The sequence below is a fragment of the Acanthopagrus latus genome, chromosome 18 (genome assembly GCF_904848185.1).
Source record: "Acanthopagrus latus isolate v.2019 chromosome 18, fAcaLat1.1, whole genome shotgun sequence".
Taxonomy (NCBI): domain Eukaryota; kingdom Metazoa; phylum Chordata; class Actinopteri; order Spariformes; family Sparidae; genus Acanthopagrus; species Acanthopagrus latus.
This window is the reverse complement of record NC_051056.1, coordinates 24,358,335-24,373,933: the sequence shown is the minus strand read 5'-3', so window position 1 is coordinate 24,373,933 and position 15,599 is coordinate 24,358,335. Positions and strand designations below refer to the sequence as shown.

Below are 15,599 nucleotides of genomic sequence, written 5' to 3'. Positions count from 1 at the left end.
TTGCGAGAAAGGGCCCCAACAAAACACTGCTAATTGTAAGGGCTTATCAGCCTACAAGGTTGGGAACTATTGGTTTAATCTTTATCAGTGAAAAGTAAATGATATGATTATCAACTATATCACTCAAATAAATGTAGTGGAATAACAAGTACAATATGTACCTTAAATGTCACAGAATAAAAATAAAGTAGCTTCAGTCGGAAATGCTCAGGTAGAGCTCTTCAAAATTGTACTTAAGCAAATTAACTTTACTTTTACTGTTACTTTCCGGCATCGTAGGGACGTCACGTTCAAACAAAATAGCGGCAAAAATTTCCACAAAAATGATAATAAGCCTGTATAAGATTAACAAGAAGAAGAACAAGTTTTTGTAAGTCGACTTACAGTAATAACAAATCAGTATGTCTTTGATCAATGTGAAAAACATTAAAAAGTACATGATGAAAACACCTTTATGTAGACAAATTATGTGGAATTTCTTCAACATCAAGAGTCTTGCTAGTGGCCAATTTGCTGAAATTCTTTTTAAATGGCTGAGTTCTACAGTATGCGCCCAGCGTATTGCATTGCCCTAATGTTAGCTAACTAGCACTGACATCACTATTGTTAGCCAGCGTTTGAAACGTTACAAGTGCAACAAGCTGGCAACCATGTGAGGAGGCAGATGATTGACACAACAGTGGTGTTGGGACATAAATCTAACAGCAGGGGGGAGATGGATTGCCAGACTGAGTGGCTAAATGTTATTCAGTAACATCTCTAAGCTAACTTCTCCGAGCAACCACCACAATAGCTTTTGTGTCACCTGATAATGACGTTGGTGGGACAGACTCATCACTACTGGTTGGGAAAAATGTTTAAAGCTAATGTGAACACAATGCTGGGCTAAGAAATTAAATTAAATTAAATTAAATTAAATTAAATGACAATTCAGTCTGATTATTATGGTGGCCCAATATTTTATAAGTAATTTTAAGTTAGGTTTGCCTTTAATTTGTCACCCCCTATATTCAGTGAGAGAGACTACTAATAATCTAATAATTCAGAAGACAAGATATATATTTAGACAAGTGCATTTATAAATAGGCAGTAACTGTGGAATAACAACTACTAATCTACACACACTTCCCTTTTCCTGATAAGCACGTCACTTAAAGTCCTTACAATATATACAAACTAACCATTCTGTTATGACAAAAGAGATACAACAGCAGAGCGTTCCTTCTTACTTTATGGTTGGACTCTCCATCCAGACTTGCTGTGGTAACGAAACATGTGCCATCATCTCGACTAGACTGCAGCAGTATTAAATCACAGGGAAAGGTCTCATCTTCCTCCACCTCCACCACATCTCCAACCTGATCAAAGATACAAACACAAATCTCAGTTTCCTTCCTCCTACTTCCTGAGCAGCAGATCAGTAGGATTCAACACAGAATTAGTGACAGACCTTTAAAAGATCATAGCATTAAGCAATTTTACCACTAGGGAGCAGAATGACTCAAAAGTAAACTTACATAACAGCTGAATTTCCTGTCAAGTTGTTTCAGCTAATTCGTTACAAAACAATTGTCTTTTTAAAGATATGGCTTAAAAGAAGGTTCTTTTTGTTACATCTCCTTTCAAAAAACAAGGTTACAAAGTAATTTACAATGGAAAAGTACAGTAAATATAAATAAGATCCAAAACTGTATGATATGTACAAGATAAAAACTTAAATAGTAAGAATAAAGAGGATCAATTAAGGCTAAAACAACATTTTAAGAATGGGCAGTGAGTTCCACAGTTCAGAGCCCCGACAGCTTAAACAGAGCAACATGTGTCACTCTGACCGCTGGTCAATTTTCACTCATCTTTCAGCTTCAATTTGGTTCTGCCAAGTACCAACACAAACTCTGACACTCTTTGGGCTTGCTAAATGTTTACTTTAGCCTGAGTCCATTTAGCACCAGGAGGTAGCTTGAAGCTAACTTGTGTGAGCTCCTGTGCTGGGAGCAGCTGTCCAGTGTTAAACAAAGAAACAATGTTTTGGTTTTGACAGCTGGATGTGAATTCTCAGTGGTGTCAGCAGCACAAGACCCTTTAACACAACCAGGAGTCATTTGGTTCATTTTAAATATTGAAAAGTAATCCTTAATACATGTTTGAACATCACAAGCTTTTAAACAGCCATAAATCTTCGAAAATATGACTGTGTACAGCAAACAGATAAGAATGCATTGGAAAAATTACCTGCACACAACACCCTGGATAAATTAATTACAATCCCACCCATGTTTGAACAGCTAATCAGTTCAGGGGAGCAATGTTTTCCCTTCTGCATATATTGCAAACACAGTCACGCCGAGGTGCCAGCAGTTTCTCTCTGAACATGCCTCAAAGCAAATACAAATGTACCTTAATCTTCTCACTCTCCTTACGTATCCTGCAGCCATTCTCCAGCACTGTCACAGGGTACTTATTCACCTCGTTGTCAGCCTTGTGCCGAAGCCAGTCTTCATAGCCCTGCAGCAACATATCAAAATCAGATACAAAAAGAAAAAACAGTTTGGACTTGTAAAGTTCAGTGCCCACAGGACACTGACAACGAACAGCGTATCGTCAGTAAATGCTGTCACACAGTTAAGTTTTGGTAAAGGAGTGTAAGACACAAAGAAATGTCTGCGTATACAATATTATCCTTACATTTATTATTTAATCATTATATGAGAAAGAGTGCCTACAGCAGCAGAATGGGACAGCGAATGTCCAGCAGCGCATTGGAACAATATACCATGAAATAATACTGAGTCGGGCGGAAAAACTAATATTCCTGGGGCTGCTGCAGCGTAAGGCACAAAAGTCTAGTGTAGACTTCATAAGTACTTTAAGATAGTGATGGAGATAGAAGAGATGGTGCAGGGATGTAGAGGGTAGAGAGGGAAAACCAGAGCGTGTGCCAAGGTGGAGCTCCGAGCCAGAAAGCGGGATTACCGGGAAAGGTGATGGGAGGAGAGAGAAAGTCTAGTTGAGCGACGCAGAGAAACGATGCCAGGTGGATGAAAGGGGGAGAGAGGGGAGGGGAGGGGAGGCATTCCATGGATGGTCAGTCAAACTATACAGTTCACCACAGCCTGACTAATGGGTGTCGGGCAGACCGCCTTGGTGTCCGGCTTCAAAGCCTGGCTGAAGGCGCTCCCGTGCTATCAGTGCATCCCATATATTTTCTGAAGGAAGTCCACCCACTATTGTGCATTTCAAAGCCCCAGCAGCAGGCTAACTAAAAAGCCAATCCTAAAACAACACATCTAAAAAGGAAAGGACATGGCAGCAACAGAGCCAAAGAAAACAGACACAACATTCTTGATAATTTGTATCTCTGTAATAGACTTGCTCCCTCTTTCACTTGTGCACACATTCCACACGAGCCCATTTTGGCTTCTCTCAAATCAGAATTCACCAGCGCACGATAATACAAAACCCAAGAGAGCATTAGTCACGTTTTACACAAAAATTGCAGCAAGGGATTTGTGAAGGCAGGGGGGCTTAGTATGCTACATGGACAAGGAGGAAGGATCTAATGTAATGAGAGACAATATGAAGAAATGAGGGCGTGAAAATAGAAATCACAAAAACATTTCTGCCACCAACACTCTTGGGCCTCAGTGGGCAGCATCTTACCTGCTTGATAGCGGTTACTGTGATCACAAAAAATAAGGGTAGGCCACTGGTGACTGGGCTGGTGGGGGTGTCCACTATCACCTGATGGAGGGAAAAAAGAAATTAAACTTCAATAAACAACAATACACTTGTGACCTTCAAACTGGAGGACTGTGCATTGAACACTTAGTGCAGCACATGTGTTTGTGGTCACACAGGGAGGAGTTTGTGGTATAGTAAGCAAGCCCTCTAAATGCAGGGTGTAGTCTGCCTCTGTGAGGCATTTCTACTGTTCCCAAAATCTGTTCATGAGGAGGAAACACAGGGGAGACATTTACATTTTGCTAGAGACGGGGAGGTTCTGGACCATAGAACTTTTAATCAAGTGGGCCAGGGACAGAGTGCTTAATCTGCAGGCATGCCAACACTACTGTGTCTCTGCCAAGGCATGGGAGAGGGCCAACACAAAGCTTTGCTGGACTCACCTTACCTGCCTCAGTGGCAGGCAGTGTGCGGGAATCCAGCGGTACACCATGTGTTTTGTGCATGTGCGTAAAGAGAGTAAGTGTATAACCTGTGATTGGGTAATCCGAAACAAGCAGTTCAGGAGAAGCACCTGACCAAGGACCCCGACTTAAAGCCCAGCACACAAACAGCTGTGTGTTTGTGTGTTCCCTAAAACCATCACGAGATGGATTTACCCTGGCATTTCTGATCCTGCAGACTGCAAGCTGGCCTCCCCCTGAGCCGGAGAGCGTATCCCAGCACGCACAAACACAACACATCCAGCTAGTTGGTATTCTGACCGGGAGCTTTACAAGCTGTCAGATAGACATCAGCTCAAGTAAGAGCAGGAGATGCGTTTTGAAGCAGTCTGCGGTGTTTCACTCACCTGTGCCCGGACTCAATATGAAAAGAACAGCTGCGCGTTCAGTAATCAAGGACACAGACATAAACACACAGCCACATTATGTGTGTACCCATACTCACACTAGGACACACCCACAGAAAGTACAAGGGCAGTGAGCTACCAGCCTACCCAAGCTTTACTGTGATTACAATTAACTGCAGGATAAATCAATTACGAGGCAGAGATGGACTAGTGCACATCGACCCTTTGGAGGAGTGCAGATTCAGAGGAGACTCTGCATTATATTTGTAGTGCTCGGCAATTCCAGTGAGACAGAAGCAAAAGTAATAATTCTGCCGCAGTTGCCCCAGGTGTAGAGAGGCAGAGGTTAGAGTGTTTCAAACGGGAGGTGTGTGTACATGAGGATGGTATACAGGGCTCCGTGTTAAAGACTCATTACACCTGACACATTGCTATAGGCTCCCTAGCTAGTGAATTATTCAATGCCTCTTGTGAACAGCTCAGTTTCCTCAGGTCATGTTAGCCCTCCACTGTTTGCCATGACCAGATACTCAAAGGAGAACACTTCGCTAAGCACAGGTGTGATGACTACTGCAGAAAGGTGATGTTAGGCCTGGGTCATATGGCCTTCAAATAATATTGCTGTATTTTAGGCTCTATCAGGATACACAAAATATATCTCGATATTTTGAAATCTTCCTAAAAAAGTTTCATAATAAGAGAATGTTTTTGACTTACAATACATTTAAAATATTAACAAAAGGAGCTAATAAATAATTATTAGTAATGTGGATATAATGGCTAATAATAGACCTCGATATGTTAAATAAAGTGGGAACAAAATTCCTGCCTCTGTCCATTTATTCAGATCTGCACCAAAAGTCAGTGGGGCCGAGAACCAGCCTCCATCCAACAAACCAACAACCAACCAACCGACAAGGGCAGAAGCATAACCTCACTGGCAGCTTTAAGTGGGTAAAAGCAACTATTACAGAATAATTAGAAAGTGCAATAGTTTGATTACATGTAAATTACATCATGCAACGGTAATGCAGCCTTTAAAACTAGGAAAATATACGATAGACGATATGAAGTCTCACATCACAATAACAAGATAATATAAATAAATTGCACAGCCTTACGTGATGCAGCACTTTGTGACTTTAACAAGTCACATCTCTTTTTTGTGTGACTGTATTGAAGGTTAGCTGATCACAGAAAGCAAAAAAGGAACTGCAGGAGGGACTGAGGACAGCATGTCCCTGTGATGCAGCTGCCAGATGGCCAAACTTGACAAAGGGCGACCACAGCAGAGAGAGAATGCTTTACAAATGTTCTAGTCTAAACGCTGTTTGATGTTGATTCATCTTTGGCACTTTTATGACAATTCTGGAAACTGTTCAGTAGAGGACTATAAAAAGAGACAAACGATGGTAGCATCTTTTTTTAGTGTTCATCTACAGTCATTCTAAAAACAACGCATTCTTTTAATATCACACTACAGTACCATGTAAAATCAGACTTGACAAGTGTCAAAGACGTAACTGTGGCAAGGACAGCCATCATTTTCGTAACAGGTTGAGGGATAGAATGCCCTTTAATGCTGTCATTAATTAAAATACTGAAAACACAGCAATTTCCTAAAAAACTAAAACTTAAACAAAACCTTCATCTACTGTACTTTGGCCAAACCACACACCGTTCTCTGAGAGCTCGTCTTTCACAGTTTATCTGCTCTGATTCACAACAAACCCCAACAAACATCCAGATAGCCAAATACCTTTTCCTCCTCTGCACCAAATGCAAAGCCCCCTCAAAAAAATCTCAGCATAAGAGTGAACTGTGTGCTGCTGCTGCTGCTGATGTGCGGCTGTGATATCAGAGCTGCAGAGCGGAGCAGCACAAAGCCCTTCAACTGAGCCGGGAAGTGTGTCAGAGTGAGCGACAGACAGCAGGTTCCCGGGGTCCCAGGGCAGCGCTGTGGGCCCTCATGTCCTCCTACCCCTTCACCCTCTCCTGCTTCCACTCTATCCCTCACTCTCCCTCCCTTTCTCTCCTGCACTCTATTCCCATTCGATCACATTCGAGCAAAGACATGCAGGGCTATTTATAGAAGAGTGGTGCTTTTTTATCAGCCCTGTGTCTATTTGTGGCACTCAGAAGTACAGAGGGCTTCCTGGCTGCTGACGTCAGCAGTGCAGCGCTGCGGAGAGATGGGTGGAATGCGAAAGAGAAAAGGGGGGAAAGAAAGGCAGAAGAGAAAGAGACCAAATGACAAAGGGAGAGACAAAAGGATGGGGAGGACCAAGTTGGAGGATGCATGACATTTAGGTGTCAGTAAAGCATTTGCATGAAGCCTCTCAGGGGAAGTGAGAAGGTTTATTTCTGTCTGCAAGATGTGAGCGCAAAACGAGTGCACGCAGAGTCGTCTGTGTACCTGTTTCTCCCTCATCCTCTCCCCCTCTCTCTCTGATATAATAGCAGGCTGCATGGGAAAAACCGAGTGGTTAGGATAAGGAGCCCCCTCTAGAGAGGCTGGATTAGTGGAGAAACGCCAACCACGCTGCAGCTTGGGTAAACACCGTCAGCAAACCCAGGACACCCACTGAGTCATACATCACACGCGCAGGCACATACACATACATGCGACGCTACACACACAAACACACACACACACCACAATGATTATCCCCGTGTGTTTGTGTGAGTGATGTACACATGTTTAGTGGTGCACTCCCCCACAGAAGTGTGCTGTATTAGCTCAACATGATTTCACACATTAGCTCACAACTGTTCAAAATCCGGCACCTTTAGCCGTTAGCTGATGATAGTATAGAGCAGCAGAGCTGTACCGAATACATCAAAGCTGCAAAGCTTCATTCACAACGTTGACACTCGAATTTTAAAAATCAACATTTGAATGCTGCACAGCTTTTTTGTGCACTTCTATTCACTCTGTTTAAACTTTGTGTTTCTGCAGAGTTGCAGATAAAAACTGGCCTATACTAATAGTATTATTTTACTCTGGTAGAATATGATTCTAGTAGTGGCTGCATATTGTTCCCAAATCTTGTGATCCAAACATTTCCCATAAATCCAGAGTTCTGTTAAGTTCTAATCCTCCTGCTTGCTGCACATGATGACAGGGAAACACCTGTATTGACAGGGCAGTCTATCTACAGTCAAATAGAACCATAAATTAAACTTATGTAACAAAAATAACAAAAATATATTTCTGCTCTAACAGTACAAAAAGATTGTTGTTACAAAAAAAAAACCTCATATCATGTTTCTGCAAACACTAAGCATTCTACACGCCATTTATCCGATGAATGGCTTTATTCAAATTGAGGACTTTGTCTGAGGGCTATTTTCATGGCGATAATGTCACAAAATATGACAACAAACCTTCAAAGTTTGTATTGAAAACACAGAAACAAGCTCAGAGGAAACTGGAATATAAGGGCTGGTGGGTCAACTGTAAATACGGGGGTAAACAAAAGTCAGGGGACAACCTCAACCCTGCGTATAATCAGCTATTGACATGAGAATGACTGAACTACTTTGCGAGTGCAGCACAGAGGTACTTCTCAGTTTAATACTGGGCCTCTGGGAGCAGTCACTCTGTGAGCTCATTTAGTCAGTATGCGACTAGAGAAAGCACAACCCTTCAAAGCAGGCCCGACACCAGCACCTGTTTACACTGGCGGGCTGTTTGCCATAGTTAAGGTTACTGCTAAAAGGCAAGAGGTTAGTTTCAAACTCCATGTATATGCAAGGGATGAAAGAAGAGCAAGAGCAGATGTAAGCAACTTCATCGACTTTTTATTTGTTTGTCCCCTACACCAGTCATCCACTGTCACAATGTAGACAGGAGAGAGGAGAAGAGAGGAGAGGAGTGAGGAAAGAGGCGAGGTCACTTAAGAGCACAGAGCAGGGGAATAAGGATGCCAGTCAATGCATTTCAGTCAGCGCTCTTTGCCAGCTCAGTTTCCACTTATGAAGATGGAGCAGCACACGACGCAAAAATGGTCTTGTCTTTATAAAGAATAACAGAAGCAATGACAATTTTTAAAAATATATGCACAATTCAAAACCTGCCTCTTATTTTTCCACAACATTTTTTGAAAGAGACACTAAATGTTAAAATAACACAATCAAGTACAGTTTTATCCTTTGAACCTTCTAACCTAATTCTAGGAATTACATATCGACATGTTGGATATAAATAGAATCTACACGCTCCTGAGCCCTGGTACTAATAGCCCATAAAAAAATCCATTAATTGGCTTACACATGATCTAACAACTTTGGAGGAAATGGAGGAAAGGGTTAGAGGAGGTGAAGTGCATATAGCTAGCTAGCAATTTAAATGCACAGTATGTAATTTTTGCTGCTGGGGTCTCTCAATCAAAACAATGAAAACACAAGAGGTAGACTGAAGACATCCTGATGTAGTGCAGGATCATGAGAGTTTGTGTCTTCATTTTTACACAAGCACTACTGCCAATTAAAATCTGTCTGACGAGAGCCATGCAAACATATTCATAGAGGTATTAAAGTTTTATTCACGTTAAGTTTAGCAACATTCACAGACTTTGTTCCTAACTCCCTAACGCATCATGCAATGATCCCCAGGAAGTTATAGCGACAGGCAACCAAATAAAAAGCAGCATTGAGAATACCAGATTTTTCTGGGTTTCACCACGGTTGGAAACATTAGGATAATGTAAGCAATTAACTCAACAAAAAAGTCTGGTTGTTTTTCAAATTTTAATGAGGAAATGCTGCATATTAAATATTTAAAATGGACACTTCTTTAGAAAGAGGAACTTAATTTTAATGCAACTCAGTATAACTTTGTTCAGAGTGCAGCTTGTTTTTGTCTTTGTGTATATAGAATTAACTTTTGTACATTTCTTTTTAGACTTAAACCTTAGTTTATACCTGGACATTATTGCATTATTTAATCAATTATTTTCTTGAAAAGTTATGTAAGAAATCTATGGGATGTGATTAAAGCAAGAAAACTCTAACTAACAAAAAACAAAAATGATGTACACTGCACTAATTCTGTCAACTGCCATGATTGCACATGTTCCAAACATCCTGCACAGTTCACACTTCTAGTCCCTGTTTCACACCTGCCTTGGCCACATGCAAATGGGCACACTGTCTCACACATCACGTAGGCGTACAGCACACCAGTTGTGAAGCAGAGTTGGATGAGATGCATTGACCCATTCAGATCATCAACAGGATTACACCCACTTCATAGTGCTGTCTGAAAAGGTAGATGATGTGCACACAAAGGCCGTGCTTCACACCATCACAGTCACAGTCACAGTCACAGATACAACAGGCATTAATAAAGTCAGTGTTTAACAATGATAAACAAACTCTTATCTTTGTTTGGCTTGGAGCGCGTATGAAGCCTGTCCTTACCTGCACCAGGAAGATGATAAGGAAGTAGAAATTGGCAATTCTTCTAAACTGTTCAAACAGATTCTTTGGTAGAAAGTTCCAAACTGTATACTGTGGAGGAAGGTGGGGGAGAGAAAGAAAAACAAGCATGTAAGTCAAAGAGAAATAAAGAAGGTATTAAGAGTTCATGTTTGCTTCCTAGTGCTCTTTTTTGTGAAATTCTCCCCGTACAGCCATGGTGTTTTTCAAGCAAACTTAGGGAGGTTAACAAAAGGCTTGGTAAGGGGAGAGAGATTAGAGGCATTCAATATTCACAGAGTCTTGCATGTGTGTATTCTGTCTGAGCTGCGGAGGGGGTAAGAGGAAAGGCAACTTCAATAGCTTGGAGTCTCTGTTCTCTGGGCTGCCTAGGGAGACAGCCCGTGGGGGACCACAGGTAGTCCATTGATTCAGATTAGTGATTTATCTCCTAATTTTCGCTACCCTTGAATGCGGAGCCAATGAACTTATCAGGTTGATGACTGTTTCTGTGTGTTTTGTTCTTTTTCAAGTGGCCATGGCTGCTGATACCATCGGGGATGAAGCGACCCCTTTTATCTGCATAAATCCCTTAGAGATGCTTCAACAATGCCCTGATAGCGACTGTGTGCACACAACAAAGTACCAAGGTGAAAAACACAGATGCGTGCACATGCATGCTTGCACAGAAACAGCAATAAGGCACTGTTTATGATGGGGAATGTCTGCATGGGGATAGTGTTGAAATGCAGCGGCAGCAGAATGGCCCATCTCATTTTGCCAGAGAGAAAAGAGAGTGAAAGTAATGAGAAAAGGGGGGTGGCAGCAGTGAGGGTGGCTGAGCGGGGTGGTGCAGTTGCTGCAAGAGCAAGAGAGGAGAGGCGGAGATTGGTCATTGCAGAGTGCAAAAGCAACAGGATGATTGAGAGCGGAGGCATGGAGGAACATAAACACTACAGCCGGGGTAATTAAAGGCTGTTTACCCTGACATACTGGCAGGAGCCAATTGATTGGCCCATCCTCACTGGGACCCTCTGCACCACTATAAATCCCACTGCCTACTTACTCCCACAACCTCTTCCTTCTCCTCATCACTTTCACTGTTCATATCTATAAGCCAACCTGCATGAACCTGCAGCTGACACAGTACTGAGTGGTGAGTTTTAGGTGAAGGGAGGTGGGGAGGAGTGCGGTCTATCTGAGCCCAGAGGGAAACGTCGGAATTGCCCACCCTGCCAGTACATTAATAGGCAGCCATGTATTTCACTGCCACTGCCGGTGCTCCCCTGACAGACAAATAATCGCCTTCCGTTGGGAGTGAAGACGAGCATGTGGAAAGGCAGTGGGAGGAGGAATACAGAAAGGAAGACATTGGAATGGCTCAGGAGTGTTCAAGGGTTCATTTTGCATTCCAAGTGTCAGATAAGAGGAGAAAAATGCCTGAAGGCAGGTGAAACATAATGCGCAGAGGAGCGGAGAAACAAACTGAGGTGTATGAATTTCATCTTGGTGTATGGCCAGACTGGAGCCCTGTGCATGTGAGTGCATTTCTTACCTTGGAGGACACAATCCTATTATCGCAGAACTTGGCTGGGATGAAAGCCTCAGTGGCAGAACATGCCCGATGTCCAACATAGATAGTCCTACTGTCCACTCTTCTCTCATCGACACCAAGCTAGAGGAGGATGCAGCAGGGGGGTTTAGAGAAGGGGACAGATAAAGATAAAAAGACAAAGAAAAAAAGAGGACATGTTAGTGATTCAAAGTACTTAAACCAGAATTGGGCATTGAACCAATTAATTAAGAAAAAAAGTGTATGATAACAGAAAGCATAATTACTTGAAGATACGGGTGTCACAATTCTCCAAATCCACCATTTCATTTGAATAAACATATTTTTCAATAGCAACTTCTTATGCCCACACACCATCTACATTTTTTTTCCTACAGTTACTTTAAAAAGATAAGGGTATTTTACAACAACAGCTGGATTTTATCTGCTGGCTTTTTACATCCCAGGGTCAGGCAAACTCAAATAATATTCAGCACAAATAAAGAAAAAACACCACCCAGCCTAGATTAAATACATGAAATGAAGAATAAATGAATAAAAGTTAGAAATGTGTATTCAAGCTTGGTTCCTCAAATCTGTTTAGAGAGAACACTCTTCCCAAACAAATCAATAAAGGATCTTAAAATAATAAATAATAAACCCAACTTCTCTAAAAGTTGCAGGCTGTCACTGCAGGCTATTGGTATGGAGTTGTGTAATCTTTGAAGCGTTTCATTTTTCCTTTGCATGAGGATAATTAGGTGGGGGTGGAGGAAAAAGAAAATACTGGGAGAATCATCAATCCTGCTTTTGATTTTGCTTTTGATTAAAAATGAAAGCTCATTTCAAATCAATTTTCAATTTAGAATCAAAATTGCACACCCCCGCTTGAAGGGAAGCCAAGATTTGACCCATGATCTGAGGCACTGGGATGTACTGTGAAATAAATCAATGAAAACCAAAGAATGGTTTCACCGTGTTCACAATCATCACAAAATGTGTGTTGTGGCCATAAAATATTTTGCACTCTGACGAGGCCTATATCTTCCTACAGGTCAAGAATTAAGAGATTAGAATTTCTACTGTGGTGCAGAAAATAAAAAAGACTTGAGAAGCACTCTACTGGAAAACTGTTGAGCACAAGCCAATAACTCAGGGAGGGGACAAAGAAAAGTATGACCAGGGTCAACAGGCCAAAATGGTGGTCGTACAAGCTCTATAACTTAATTTCTCTTTGCCCAGGTGGTCACTCATCAATGACAAACGATTAATACATGTGGGCAGCCGAGAGAAAAATGCTGTGCTCAGATTTATGCGTGGGGAAACCTTGTCATGGTGCAGATGGCGGGGTGATATGTGCACGCACACACTTGCAAAACATCTGAAAGACTTCAGAAAAAAGGTCAGGAGCCACAGATACTGTGTACTCCCCTAAACATGAGGTGGCCAGGACATTCCTCTTCCATAAAAGGCAGGTAGGGTAAATCACGAAGCAAAGCAGGGAAGCCAAGTCGTTGTCTTAACTTCACTTTACAAGAGCTCTCCCAACATACATCTGGATCGTGGAACTGACTGAGTACATTGTTCTCTGTATGAATTAACCTCAGACTGTAAACTACACGTCACTTTTTTATCTGTAAGTGAAGACATTAATGAACTTTTTTTTAGGCTTGTGGGATATTTAATCATATTGTTCTACTAAGGTTATTGAGCTGCTTTATAACAGTTATATAACGGCAACAGGAGGGGGGGACTGGATTTCATCTGAAGCAGTCATGTCCAAAGAATGCTGATTCTGTTTAATAAAGGGCAGCCTCATTACCACATGGAGCCAGTGTGTTGAGTGCATCACTTTCAGTAAAATTCTGTGGAATTACACCGGAGCTTAAATGAGTCCCAGCTGAGCACACACCCAATGTTTCTGTCCCGGAGAGCGTAGCCTAGTAAACCTACATTGTTCTCTCAGTGGCCTCTGTTTCTTTTCTGACTTTGGCTGAGAGTGGATGGCCACAAGGGCTGGAAGATCATAACAACTGCAAAGCCAGTATACAGGATCAGCCAGAGCATCTACACTAATATTTGCTTCCACCTCCTTTTCCTTTTTTCTTACCTTCAAGCCTACTCCTTATCTCAACATTGAGGAAGACATTCCCACCCATTTAAAGGGTAAACTAACTGAGCTACCAATAAACACTGGTAAGATAGGACAGTGACACACTGTATGACCATTGCAAGGAATCTACCGCATTGCACCTTATGTGTGACTGTAGTTCACTATTACTTATCAATTTAACATGAAAGAAAGGTAAGTGAGATCTGGCAACATTTTGTTTCTGTTAAGAACGTCACAATATTTGTTTTCATAAATTGTCCCAAGAATCTATTGCCTTTGAGTTTTGTATGCATATTGAAAGTCAGCTGTTCAGCCCGTCTGTCCCGCTGACACACCCAAACTCTGGTCCATTGCGAGATGTAGGACCATGACAGGTCTGATCATCACCCTGAGAGGGGAGAAATGTGGCCCTCCATCTGTTCCCAAGCTGTGCAACAACATCATTAGCACGTGCCATCCATATCAAACAAGCATGAAATTTGCCAAATCTTACTGGTTTTACCTCAGTGTTCCATGAAATTTCAACAATATATATCTTTTGTGTCTTTAAAAAGAGGCTTTTTGCACACCCTCTCTCCCTCTTTTTCTCTCATCGTTTTACACGTGTCTGCTTATTTGTATGTGGAGTGGTGGAGAAAGCGCGCACCTTAGCAAATGTTTTTTGAACAAGTTCGTCTACCTGCAAATAAGCTGCATCTTGTAATGTGCATTTCTGTGGCACTAACTCAAAATCCAGTTTCCCTTCTTGTTCTAGCATCATGGCTTATATTACACTGGGAAAATGGGACCTGGATTTCAGTGAGGCGTCCAATCACTGTGAGGCATTTAAGCCGCTGTAATTTTAAGATATTTTTTCCCCCAACAGGGTTCATGCACACTTTGTTGGTGGGTCCACAATACTGTATGTCAGGGAACATTATGCTAAATTATTACAACATTACATATTTTAAAGTGTTACCCACACATATACTTTATTTGAGTAGGACACCCCAGTTTTGTCACGGCCTTTCTAACAACTTTATAAAACAAACTGCAGATGAGGCAAGTGTGTGCATTAAGACAATTACAGGAAATACAACTATATATAATCGAGGCAAACCTTTACAGCAATTCATAAAAAGATAATTGAGTCTCATTGTCAGATAATTGAGTCTCATTGTCAGATCGTCAAATACTGAGTGCTCAAACTCTGCCTTGCAGTTGCTTGCCGTTTATGGATGTTGGCTACTTGTGCAGTGAAAAATCTGTAAAGTATACAGGACACTGCTGGCAAGTATCAGTGTCCTGATTTCAGATGCCAACATTTAAAGCATTTTCAGAGGCATTACCGTTACTGGGATAGGTATCAAAACAACCCTAGACAAGTATACCTGATATCTGCTATTTATTCATATTCTGCATTTTCACATGATGTGTCATTTTTGAACGGACAATATAAGTTGATTGTATTATTTAGATTGGTGAAATGAAAAGTTGATCACACTTGAATAAAGTGACAACCTGACAGACAGAAGCAGCTTCAAAAGGAACATCTGGATGAACCTCACTATCCACTCTTCTCTCATCTGACAGGACCCTACATATCAGTTCTTAAAAGCAGCTGTGCTCTCAGCTGAAGTACAAGTTGTGCTGCTATTACTGTGTTTGTAAATTATTGAGGTTATGCAGGCACAGGATCTGCTTTATATAATACAAAAGCCATCAACATGTGGGTTGAGAGGGGACATATTACCATGAACATCTGATTCTGGACAGGCGCCAGGCAACGTGAGAATTATGGCCACCTGGACACTGAATTGCCCAAAGTCTGTTGCTGACAAGAAGTTAGATCAAAGAGTAGCCTCAAACACAAGAAAGCCTAATTTATGCATGTGGGGACACAAACGAACTACATAACTCCTGTTTATTCAATAATTTGCATCATGTTAATGGTCAAATAACATGAAGGCAAAATCCTTGTCTTAATTCTGAAATAATTCCCA

General features: G+C 41.5%; 1 protein-coding gene across 7 annotated transcripts in view; it reads right to left on the bottom strand.

The window, feature by feature from the left end:
- Positions 1–15,599, bottom strand: part of atp11c (ATPase phospholipid transporting 11C) — a 46,023-nt gene that overhangs the window by 16,499 nt on the left and 13,925 nt on the right. For all 7 annotated transcript variants that reach the window (XM_037076800.1, XM_037076801.1, XM_037076798.1 and 4 more), the window contains exons 2-6: positions 11,508–11,627; positions 9,956–10,045; positions 3,661–3,741; positions 2,398–2,505; positions 1,230–1,358 (exon numbers count right to left, since the gene is read on the bottom strand). In XM_037076800.1, coding sequence (XP_036932695.1) covers positions 1,230–1,358; positions 2,398–2,505; positions 3,661–3,741; positions 9,956–10,045; positions 11,508–11,627 — 528 coding nt within the window. The remainder of the gene's footprint in view (positions 1–1,229; positions 1,359–2,397; positions 2,506–3,660; positions 3,742–9,955; positions 10,046–11,507; positions 11,628–15,599) is intronic.